This window comes from Dermacentor variabilis, chromosome 1, assembly GCF_050947875.1.
Source record: "Dermacentor variabilis isolate Ectoservices chromosome 1, ASM5094787v1, whole genome shotgun sequence".
NCBI classification, from domain to species: domain Eukaryota; kingdom Metazoa; phylum Arthropoda; class Arachnida; order Ixodida; family Ixodidae; genus Dermacentor; species Dermacentor variabilis.
Genome location: NC_134568.1, coordinates 268,192,873 through 268,205,686, shown reverse-complemented (window position 1 = coordinate 268,205,686; position 12,814 = coordinate 268,192,873). Strand labels below are relative to the sequence as shown.

The window sequence follows — 12,814 nt, the reverse complement described above, 5'->3', positions numbered from 1 at the left end:
TCTTTTGGGGTTTTTTGCTAGTAAAAGCTGCCGCTGTCTTTGTGTGTTCTTTTATGTTTTCATAAAAATAAGTCCGATGTCGAAAGAATACGAGTAACAGAAAGAATTGTAACACAGGCGCGTTAGTAGTTTCTAGCATCATCATCATCATCAGCCTATATTTCATGTCAACTGCAGGACGAAGGCCTCTCCCTGCGATCTCCAATTACCCCGTGTCTTGCGCCAGCTGATTCCAACTTGCACCTGCGAATTTCCTACTTTCATCCCCATATCTAGTTTTCTGCCATCCTCGATTGCGTTTCCCTTCGCTTGGCACCCATTCTGTAACTCTGATGGTCCACCGCTTATCCATCCTACGCATTACATGGCCTGCCCAGCTCCATTTCTTTCTCTTAATGTCAACTAGAATATCGGCTATCCCCGTTTGCTCTCTGATCCACATTGCTCTCTTCCTGTCTGTTAACGTTACGCCTAACCTTTTTTCGTTCCATAGCTCTTTGCGCGGTCCTTAAATTGTTCTCGAGCTTCTTTGTCAACCTCCAATTTTCCGCTCCGTATGTTAACACAGGTAGAATGCAGTGATTGCACACCTTTCTTTCAATAATAGTAGTAAGCGCCCAGTCAGGATCTGGAAATGCCTGCCGTATGCACTGTTACGGTTCACTGTGTCCGGCGATGAATGGAACGCATGCCAAGCGCCTGGGACTCGACGTGCCTAATCGTCACTCTCGTCAAGAGGAAGCTTTAGCTCGAGTGCTCCTATCTAAATACATGTAAAAGGAGAATTCGTTTTTCTCGGCAACCACTGCATCACATTTGACGAGGTTCGTTGCATTTAAAAGACAAACTTAAAATCTAGTGACTGTTGGTTTCGAATTTTTCAGTTAGGTCGTCAATTTTTTATTAAAAATTGGCAAAAATCGTAAATTTTCAAAAAACGAAACTATGAAGTTTACAACTCTGTAACTCAACCACTAAAAATGATAATACAATTCTGTGAATTGCATCTAATAGTACATCCAAAGCGGACAAAATTGATATGTTACATATGAATATTAAAAAAAATTAATCATAGGGAAATACAACTTTTGTAAAACCATTGTAACCAACGTAACAAATTCACGTAAGATGTAAAATGACATACTGAATTTGTCCGCTTTGAATGATCTAATGGATGCCGTTTACAGAACCGCGATATCAGTTCTTGATGCAGAGCTATGAATTTGTAAACTTCCTGCTTATATTTTCTTCAAACGGTCAAATATTTGAAAATCGTTTTAAGAAAATTCAAGTCCTAAATCGAAATTTCGCTTCCAACAGTCACTAGAATTTAACTTTCTCTTTCAAATGCAACAAATTTCATCAAAATCGGTCCAGGGGTTATCTCATAAAAACGTTTTTGCGTTTTACATGTATTTGAATAGGCCGCGTCGGAGTTGGGCCCGAGCTAAAGCTTCCTCTTAACATGAAAAGACTTGTCCGTCGGGCGTGTGCGACGGGATTATACGCCAGTGCACATCCTACTCTCCTTCGTCCTACGTTCAACCCCTCTACGCCAGGGAGTGGTTTCTCTGCGAATTCCTTTGTGTGGGTTGACCAGTGTGTTGACCCGACGTGACCTACACTCACCACCTCTACGCCAGTGAGTGGTTTCTCTCCGAATTTCTCTGTGTGGGCTGTCCAGTGTGCTGACAAAGCCCTCTAGCAGGGAGCTAGAGAGAATGAGGTTGCCCGGATGGTGTATGGTATAAGAAGGCCAGCGAGACGCCACGTGGGCATCTTCTCTGCCCTTGCGTGCAGGAGCGCGCACGCCGAACGTTTCTGCGCTTTTTGTCTTGGGGCGCACCACTCATCCGTAGCGTTGTATTAAATTTCTGTTATTTGTTTTTACATCTTCGCATCTCCCCTACCGGAGCCTCTCCAATAGTCAATCTGGTTCGAGCTCCGAGCAGATGCTGTTGAAGGTCACCGAAACCCCTTCCACGCACCAACTTGTACAAGCTCGTAACAGCACTTCAATCCATTTTTATTCATTCTGTAAATTTCCTTCTAATGATCAGGATCCCTTGTGAGTAATTGACCTAGATAAACGTACTCCTTCACAGAATTTAGAGGCTGACTGGCAATCCTGAACTCTTGTTCCCTTGCCAGGCTATTGAACTATTGAAGGCTATCTTCTGGATATTAATATTCAAGCCCACTTTTACACTCTCTCTGTCAAGGTCCTCAATCATTTGTTGTAACTCGTCGCCGGTGTTGCTGAACAGAACAATATCATCTGCAAACTGAAAGCTGCTGAGATATTCGCCGCTGATCCTCACTCCTAAGCCTTCAGAGTTTAATAGCTTGAATACTTCTTTCAAGAATGTAGTGAATAGCATTGGAAAGATAGTGTCTCCTTGCCTGACCCCTTTCATGATAAGTAGCTTTCTACTCCCCAGTGTAGGGTAGCCAACCGGATCTTTCTCTCTGGTTAACCTCCCTGCCTTTCCCCTTTCCTCTCTCTCTCTCTCTCTCTCTACTTTTCTTGTGGAGAACCAAGGCAGCTGTGGAATCCTTGTAGATATTTACTAAGATATTCACGGATGCCTCCTGTACTCCTTGATTACGTAATGCCTCTATGACTGCTGGTATCCCTACTAAGTCAACTGCCTTTTCACAATTTATTGAAGCCATATAGAGAGGTTGATTGTACTCTGCAGATTTCTTGATTACCTGATTAATCACATGGATGTCATCCATTGTAGAATATCCCTTCCAGAAGCCAGCCTGTTCCCTTGGTTGACTAAAGTCTAGTCTTGCCCTTATTCTATTGGAAATTATCTTGGTGAATTTTTTATACAATACCGAAAGCAAGCTAATGGGCCTATAATTTTTCAATTCTTATACGTCTCCCTTCTTGTAGATTAGTATAATGTTGGCATTCTTCCAGTTCTTTGGTACACTTGAAGTCGTGAAGTATTGCGTATAAAGGGCCGCAAGCTTTTCAAGCATGATATCTCCTCCATCTTTGATTAAATCGACTATTATTCCATATTTTCCTGACGCTTTTCCCCATTTCATGTCTTGCAAGGCCCCTTCTAACTTCATCGCTAGATATATAAGGAGTCGCTGTGTACTGTTCATTACTACTTCGAATGAAGGTAGTGTGGCTGGTGGTGTGGTAGTTTTGACAGTTCCGCGAATTCTATCTGATCTCTTGAGCTGGACACTTTCATGCTTTGTCGTTTCTTTATTAGGTCCTTTGTTACTTGGGAAAGCTTACCTACTGGTTGCCTTGGTGCCTTACCTACCACTTCGATTGCTGCTTCTGAAGCCAGCCTAGTTACGGTTTCATTCATTGCCTCTATGTCATCTTCATCTTTCTGTTCTAAAGCTGCATATCTGCATGCAAGTGTCAGCCTGAATTGGTCTGTATTTACCCTTACTGTGTCTAGGCTGGCCTGTTTCTTCTTGACTAATTTTACTCTTTCTCTCTTCATATTTAGGTAAATCCTAGACCTCACTAACCTATGATCACTGCACTTTACCCTACCTAACACTTCTAAATCCTCCACTACGCTGGTATCGGCAAAAAGTATATCTATTTAATTTCTTGTTTCACAGTTATGGCTTTTCCAGGTCCACTTCCTGTTGCTACGCTTCCTGGGGAAGGCATTTATTATTCGGAGCTTTTACTTTCCACGAATTCTACCGCCATCTCTCCTATAGTGTTCCTAGAATCGATGCCGTAGTTGTCAATTGCTTGTTCACCAGCCTGCTTTTTCCCCACTTTTGCATTAAGTCGCCCATGACTAGAGTATACTGAGTTTGCACTTTTCTCTCGATAATTCAACATCTCCATAAAACTGTTCTATTTCTTCATCATCGTGACTGGAGAATGTAGCGTAGGCGTGTACTACCTTTATTCTATACCTCCTATTCAGCTTTATAACGACTACTGCTACCTTCTCATTAATACTGTAGAATTCATCAATGTTACCCGCTGTGTCTTTATGGATTAGGAGTCCTACTTCGTATTATCTCTTATCTGAAAGTCCTCTGTAGCAGAGGACGGGGCCGTTATTGAGCACTTTATAAGCCTCCCCGGTTCTTCTAACCTCAGTAAGGCCAATAGTATCCCTCGCAGTGCCTGATAATTCTTCAAAGAGTCCTGCTAAGCTAGCTTCACTCGAGAGAGTTTGTGTGTTGAAAGTTGCCAGGTTCAGTTTCCAGTGGCGGCCTGTCCGGATCCAGAGATTCTTAGCACCCTCTGCCGCGTCGCGGGTCTGACCGCTGCCTCAGTCAGGTGCTCCGCAGCCGCTGGGAAATGAGGGCCTTGGGTTAATTGTGGGGGTTATGAGGGAGGTAGTGGCCGAATACTGCCCGAGGGAGGCCAATTCTCGTTCTGGTGAGGGGGTGTCCTTTGTTAAAGTTTAGTGAGTCTCCCTAATTTGCTTGTACCTGGACTAGTACACCCCACTGGCTCACGGCATTGTTTTTTTTTTTTTTTTTTGCCGGTGTCAGGCGCCACTTCAAGCCTGCAAATGTAGTGTGCTGGAGGAGGATTCGAGCTTATTACCTTCAGTGTAGAAGCCCGAAACTCCACGCCACCGCCTCAGTCAGATGCATAGCTCCAAATAGAACACTGCCAGTGGATTATTAAGCCATGCTGCTGGTCACAATGACGTTCCAACCCCACCAACCCGCATGAATGACGAGCCGCATGAATGGCATTAAATGGGTACATTAAGTGGGTACTGAGTGACATGTGCATTAGGGGGGTGGCCATCACATACCACCGAAAGAAGTCAAAACAGGCAACCAGCAAAAGCAAAAGCAAAATCGTCCCCGTGCTAACGAAAGGCTAATTTCCTGCGTCGGCTGACTTCCCTAAAAGAAAAAGAAAAGGAAAAAAATGGATGTGAACTTCTCATTATAGCAACCAAGCATCCGAGATAGCTCGATCAGATAACCCTGCGGCATTAGGTTATTTATTCGGCTCCTTTGCACTGTCTCTGGTCGAGTCGAGAGCGCGAGAGAAGAAATAAAATAAAACGGGAGAAAAAAGAGAGTAGAAAATAATTACAAATGTCTTTAACATCGTGGTTCTGAACCGCACGTAATCAGGCGACCACGATAGCGGCTAGATACACTAGATATTTTCAACAAGCTTGAACAGCACTTAAACGAGAAAGAAAGGAAAATATAGCGGAACGGGTCTCCGCGCTCACCCGAAGGCCACGAGCCACGTACGCACGGGGAAGCATCCAGCTGCTTACTTACACGTTCAACCGGAAATACCTAAATGTTGCTAAATTTTATTACACTAACTTTGATCAGAACGCTGTATTTGTCGGAATGACTCATTTTTCAACGTTTTCATATGTACGTGTTTCCCGTATTCACTCTCATTATCGTGTTCATGTGACTATTAGGTGCGTGTTCGTGCGCGCTGCGTTTTCCGCCAACGAGGGTCGCCGTGCGTGCGTTAACACGAGCAATCGAACGCTTGTGAACTGCTCCGAAACACTCGTTTTCGTTGTGTGTGTGTGTCAACTCTAGAAATGTTGTCACGATAGTCTTTTCTCCATTCTTTGTCTGACACATATGTTTGCTCTCGTCTATGAATTAGAATAGGAGTAGCCGGCGCCGTCTAACAGGCACCAACATCTCATTGCATACAGTTCATTTTAAAACATATGGCACAGGCCAGGAGCCGCAGTGCCAGGAGCTTCAACTGCATCCGGCACGGCCCCCAGAATCATTTCTCGACAGGTGCCACCCTCGTCCGACTTTCCTTCGCGATATGTTCTTGCAGACTCGGTTGGTCGCAGCAATCCAGGCAGTTGCGCACGTGGTACACGTATATACCTTGGGTCGTAAGTGGCCACTCGCTATTACCCTGAGTTTACCTTCAATAATTGTTGGAGTAGATCAAATGAACAAAGTACAGCAGAGAATGGGCGCAACCGTTGCTACAATATTTTTCGCTGTTATATTGTTTGCGGAGGTAGTTGGGGGCGAGATGTCTTAACCAATGGCGCCGTGGTGAGCTCAGTGCAGCAAAGGCAGCAGAGCGGCCGTGATCAAAATAGAACCTCACACCTGCACCACAGATGATTCGTGGAAGTAGGCGAGACACGATTTGCAGCATGTGTTTATTTATAGTCTAGGCCAAACGCTGGACGTGATGGAGGCGAGTATGCAGGGAAAATGCGCGTCGTCGTCTTCAGCTCGGCCGCCGTTGTCTATATACGTATATATGCATGTAGTAGATTGTACTGTAGCAGTATCACATATACCAATATCCGGAGCCCTTGAGGAAGAACATAGCGGACTGAAAACGTTTTCTACCGCGCACCGATGACTAACTTAGAGGGGTCGTTGCAATACCACAAGCTTTTCAGACACTTTGGGTTTCTTTTTCTCTTTTTTTTTTCTTTTAAGAAATCTTACTTCAGGGGCGGTGTTTCGCTCGGTGCGCAGGACTACGACGCGCAAGACCTCGAGGAGTTCCAGGAGGCCATACTGCGTGGCTGCGACTTCAACAAAGACGGCAAAATCAGCAAGAAGGAGCTGACCATGGTGCTTCTGGCGCTGGCCAAGCACTCCGCTGACGAGGATGGCAAATAGGCGACGCCCCTTCCGCCGCGGCAGAGTCGCCCCCGTTTCCACTTTGCATCTATAATACTTTACAACCAACTCTACCATAGCTCTATCTCTTTCTCTCTCTCAACCGCTATTTTCCTTCTCATCTTCACTACTCGACCCGAACCTCTGAGCCATCTATTTGCCTCAAGCGTGGCGCACCGGCAGACAAGCTCGCGGAGGACTCTGCTCGAAGGGGCGCGCCGGCAGTGAACGGCATGGGCGCCGCCACGCGCTCCTAAGGCAAGGAACAGAAAGCGGCTGGAGTGAGGAGCGCGACCTGAAAACTTGGCACCCAAGGCGTGAGCGCGCCGACAGTTCGAAACCGGCTGATCACGCGCAGCGCGCACGGAGAGCGAGTCTCGCGGCATCGAGGTTGAGAGAGGGAAGCCCCGAAGACACAGGACGCCCGTGACGCGTTCTGGCAAAGCCAAGCTCCACCTCCTCACGCTCCTATTATGGCGCTAGCATTAGACGGGCCCCCGAAATAAAATACAAAAAAAAGAAGCCCTGCGTAACACTACTACTGCCCGAGTTGAAAACGTAAGCACGTCCTTTACCACACAACACCTCGAATAACGCCGAGTAACGTGGTCCTCCAGTCAGTTCATGTCGCTGTACTTATAATCAGTAGGTATTGTCTTATCTCCAAAACATGCACCCTCCCATTCTCATCAATTCGAGCGCACGGGCTTTCTTTCTTTTTTTTTTCTTTTTTTTCAGTGTTCGGTGTTTCGCTGCTACTTCCCGAGGGGGGAAACGTAATACGTCGACCGGCTCCTTGCAGCACCGAATGAACGAGTTTTCGTAAGAGAGTATATGTCAGCGCCGTGCGTTCTCAATGAAAAAGAAAGACGCCTCTTGAGCAATGTAACTGGGAGCAGCAGGCTCGCCGAAAACAATTTTACGTGCGAACCACTTTTTCCTTTTCTTCCTTTCTTACGTTTAGTACCGTGCGCGCAAAATGCAATTGATGTGCGGCCTCGAAATAAATGCGCGCCTTCACGGTTCAGGTCGCTGGATCTGAGCACATTGCACTGCGTCATTCGCGCGCGTCTTCCGTGAGTCCTGCTCCGATCGTCCACCCAGGATAGCAGCGCAGACGATAGCCCTGACGGCTACTACTTAAAAACTTTATCCTTCTGATCGTCTGCTTATTTGCTGGCTTTTTAGCTTTTACATGTGAATTCTGATCGACCAGTGGGTATGCATCGCAGTATTATATGTCAGAACCTCTATACATGATCAATATTAGTGGCACCTGATGTTATAGAGTTCTACTCACCTGATGTCGTACAGCCTAAGTGAGCAATTTGAGAGTCAGAATGGCGTAATGCATGCAAAATTTTTTTTTCACACCACTCAGAAGATCCTTTAACAGCTTAGCGGATGTGGGAGTTTCGATTGGGGCTACGACGTCAGCTCGAATTTACTGTCAACTCTTGCGCGCGGGCATGCGTCACATACGGTGATACTACACTGAAGAAATGCGGTTACGTGTCTAAATATCGAAAGCTCAGAGGTCATTGTTAAAAACGTAAGTTGTCAGGTACAATACAATGAATTAAAAAAAATACCAGTAAGTGAAAATTTCATGTCTTCAGGTAATGCGGGCTAGAAATATTGCCGCGCGCAAAATGCTATGCCACAATTTGCAACAACCTAGGTGAAATCTCTCGGCCAACACTGTTTGCTCGGCGTTACGCTCACGAAGGCCTGGAGCACTTGAATGGCGCCAGCAAATCGCGATATAAGTGTCAGGCCACTCATTAGACGTAATGCACGTGTATGGCATTCTCTCATATCATTTTGCTCCCAAGATGAAAAAATGTGCACACGAGTTTGTTTTAATCGCCGTGAAGAGTTTGTGCATAAGCTGAAGTGCAGTTTTGTTGCCGAGCTACGCGTTATGCGCATATTGTTAAAGATGGTTTTCCTTGCGAACTTCAATGTCATCTGTGCTTACCATGAAATGTTTCCTTTTGTCTGATGTGTCTCGCTGTTCAGTATACCTTTCCGTGTACGCAAAGTTACTGCTTCAGCTACAAGAAAATGTAGCTGCCACGCTGTTTAAATACCAAACGTTGTTGACCTTAAGATGTGTCTAACCAGATGTATACGCTCCTTTTCGAAAGACACCAAACTGACCAGAATAAAGATGAACTTATGCCCGTTTATGTTGCCCATTCGCTTCGACCTTGAAACTGCCGTCACGGCTGCTTTCCTGCTGCCCGCCCAAATAACGCTTCTATGTGTCTGCAAAGAAGGTGGGTAGGGAAGAGAAGGCTCATCACGACATGGGATTGACTTCGAGCAAAAGGTAAAATATTACAACCACACCAACCACTAACATTAGCTCATAAAAAAAGGACTCCGGCTACACCATTGTCCTTCCCTTACAGTAGTCATAACGCTTGAAGTGCGTGCGACGTTCACATCTGCTCGACGGACTCGTCCACCAACAGGGAAGTACAGCTGGTCCACATTAAGACTCCAGTGCGCCGATTTTCTTGCGAAAAAATTGAGTTAACGTCCCAAACCAACGCAAGCGCTATGAAAGAAATCCCAGTCGATGGCTTCGAATCAATTTTGACCTATTGACTACGGTTGGAAAGAAAACATTTAATCCAGCCTAATACCTGATCGTTAATATTAAGAGCACCGAGTTTAATTAATAATAGATCATGAGAAACAGTGTCAAACACCCTTAGCAAAGTCTAAAAAGACGCAACCCACAATAACGTCAGCATCCATAGCGCGAAATAAATGATTAGTGAAAAAAAACACGAAAAAAATTTTCTTAAGCCATGTTGACATGAATTGAAAAAGTTGTTAGATTCAAGGAAGGTAATAAGATGAGAATAAATAATGTGCTCAAGAAGTTTACAGAGAACGCTGGTTAATGAAATGGGCCGATAGTTTAGTATTGAAGCTTTACTACCTGATTTATGCAATGGAACCACCTTCCCCACCTTCCAATCAGGAGGGATGGTACAACTTTGTAATGACTGTTCAAAGATTGCACAAAGAATCAATGATGAGCATGTAGATGTACTTTTCAAGAACTTCGTTGCAATGCCGTCGACGTCTGAACAAGATGAAATCTTCTGTTTTTCAATTAAACGTGCCAAACCAACCGAATCAATGAGTATTGGATCCATGGGTAAAAAGTCTATGCCGAAAAGTCTATGCCGAAAATATGCCGAACAAAACAATTTTCTTCTGAATAGCCGCAGGCTGCCCCGTTCTGAAAGGAATGAAAGATGGCTGCTGCCGTTTGCTCAGGCACTGGCTACTCGCACCTGCCGGAGAGCATGGGTTTATTTGCATAAAATAAAACTTTTGCGTGGCCGTGTAATGTTTTCGAGCAGTTTCCGCACGTTTACGCCCTCCTTCTGCCAACTCTTCCTTGCTGAGGGTCCGTTTTAGCGTAATTCTTAAGTTTCCATTGCATACCGCCGTGATTTTCGACCAGTCGCTGCAAGTAAGCGAAACCGGACCAATCGCAGACGCCGGCACCACCCTCTTTATCCCGTTATCGATATTCAGTGCAGTTTTACGTTAAGGGCCCTCGCTTACTCTACTAAATGGCTGAATTGGTGACCGCGTAAAAAGGACGATGCGTCAATGTAACTGCTGACGAGTACTAAGAGCAATCGTACTTCCTATCGTTCTCCTAAACGAACGAGCACTGTTTGAGCTTACAGCGTCACGCGGCTGCGGGCTCACTTACCATATATATATATATATGTATATATATATATATATATATATATATTAATCCACATTAATTTCCATTAATTTATCGTTTCTTTATTTCGTTTATCAGGCACAAGTAATTTCCCCTATGTTGTCCTTGGTGTCAGTGTTTGTTGGCTTCTTATAATATGACTATATATATATATATATATATATATATATATATATATATATATATATATATATATGTATACATACTGATAAAGGGAAAATCAGACATCCACCCGTTCGTACCAATTGCTACAATTATCAATTACTTCTCTCCACCTTGCGGGTTTCCGCAGAACTACTTCGTCAAATATATATATATATATATATATATATATATATATATATATATGTTAGGGAACAATTAACATAACAGATAGAAATGTAGCGAACTGGAAACTACTGATTTGTTTTTTGTTTGTTTTTTCGTAGGCACAGCACTATCTGACATCCGAACTTACGTCGTTGGACCAGTAAATGTTATTTTGGCTAATAGTTCAATGATAACCCAGAAAATAACCCAGAGAGAGAGAGAGAGAGAGAGAGTTATATAGGAAGGCAGGGATCTTAACCAGTCAATAGTCTGGTTGGCTACCCTACGCTGGGGTAAGGGAGAAGGGGAAGCCAGAGAAGGGAGAGAGAAGGTGTAGATACGTGTACGGACAGCACTTGAGTTAAAGACGCTGACGCAAACCAGAAGTTCTGAGAAAGCACAAAAGTGCCTTCACTGCCTTCTGAGCCGATGATCGGTCGGGACGGTGCTCTAGTAACGTCTGTTCACTCAGAGGACGATCATCTAATTTCCTCACTGTGTTGGACAAAGATTGTCTTTGTGCTTGAAATTTAGGACAATGGCACAATGAGTGTTCAATGTTCTCCTCGCATCCGCAAACATCACATGCAGGACTATCAGCCATTCCAATTAGTGCTGAGTAGGCATTCGTGAAAGCAACTCCAAGCCATCACCGACACAGAAGAGACGCTTCACGTCGGTGTAGACCGGCTGGAGGTCTGAGTTGAAGCGACGGGTTCCGCCTGTGCAGTCTTGTGCGCCTTGTATGTGCGGTGTTCCACTCTGCTAAGAAGATCGTGCGTGCTAAAATGCCAAGTTGTCTCGCGGCGTCGGTCCTTGAGAGAGGAATGCGGACGCAGCGGTATACTGGTTTGATGTCCGAGCTGCCTTATCGGCGTCAGCATTTCCTATGATACCGCAATGACCTGGTATCCACTGGAAAGAGATATCATGGCCTTTTTCTCTTAAGTGATGGACAAGTTCCACGATTTCGCACGTGAGCTGATCGTGAGCTGCATGTCGGAGAAATGATTGCACACATAGCAAGGGCGGCCTTGAATCGCAGAAGACTGCCCATTTTCTAGCACTTTCAGCCTTTATCACTGCTGCAGCTTTATCAGCTGCAGAGCCGCGAGCTCTGCAGCTGTAGACGTAGTGACATGGGAAGTCTTGAACCGCTGGGTTATTCTCATTGTTGGTATAACTACAGCGCCACCGGAACTGGTTGATGTAGTTGATCCATCAGTGTAGACGTGTGTGCAGTCGCTGTATTTCTCGTACAAGAGAAGTAAAATTAGTTGCTTGAGCGCTGATGATGGCAAGTCCGACTTTCTGAAGTCCTGGGAGTGTAAGGTTTACTTGAGTACGGCGCATACACCATAGAGGAATGGAAGGTCTTGCCGCAGGTGTGTAACCTGACCTGAGAGAGGCACGGTGCGCGAAGATAGTCGCACTGAATGTTGTGTGGGGCCTATCTACTGGGAGACTTGCGAGGTGGTGGGTAGGGGTCCGGGCGAAGTGTCTTATGGGCATACGCATTATTTCAATGCTAATGTGCGTTCTAATAGTGGAATCTTGAACGACTGTAATAACTTCAGTCGTTGACGCACTCCGCGGTAGGCCAAGGCATATCTTGAGGGCTTGGGCTTGGATGCTTTGGATTATATTCAGGTTAGTTCTGCAGGTGTTGGACATGACCTGTAAGCTGTACCGCAGGAATCCAATAAAGAGGACCCTGTACAGTTGCAGCATGGATTGTATGGGCACTCCCCAGGTCTTTCCTGCAGAACTTGAACATATGGCAAATTCCTGTCAGGCGTTTTCTCACATAATTCACGTGAGGGGTCCAGGAGAGATTTTTGTCAATGACCACCCCCAAAAATCTGTGACTCGTGCTGTACGGGATCAGTTGTCTGTCGACGGATATCACGTATGGAGACATTAATTTCCTGGTAAACGCCACCACTGCACGCTTTTCGTGTGATATATGAAGTCCTTCTTCTCGAAGGTAGGATGATATTAAAGCGGCTGCCTTCTGAAGCCGCGCGCGAAGTTGCAGTCGCGTCACACCCGATTTCCAAATGCAAATGTCGTCGGCATAGATGGAGAGCCTAACAGTGCATGGCAGGATGTCGGCAAGGCCAA

The 12,814-nt window shown here is 45.2% G+C and overlaps 1 protein-coding gene across 3 annotated transcripts in view; it reads left to right on the top strand.

The window, feature by feature from the left end:
• Positions 1 to 8,807, top strand: part of Cbp53E (Calbindin 53E) — a 266,973-nt gene extending 258,166 nt beyond the window's left edge. For all 3 annotated transcript variants that reach the window (XM_075675463.1, XM_075675479.1, XM_075675471.1), the window contains one exon: positions 6,469 to 8,807. In XM_075675463.1, the coding sequence (XP_075531578.1) occupies positions 6,469 to 6,615 (147 nt within the window). In that variant the 3' untranslated portion in view covers positions 6,616 to 8,807. The remainder of the gene's footprint in view (positions 1 to 6,468) is intronic.
• The last annotated feature ends 4,007 nt before the right edge of the window (positions 8,808 to 12,814 follow it).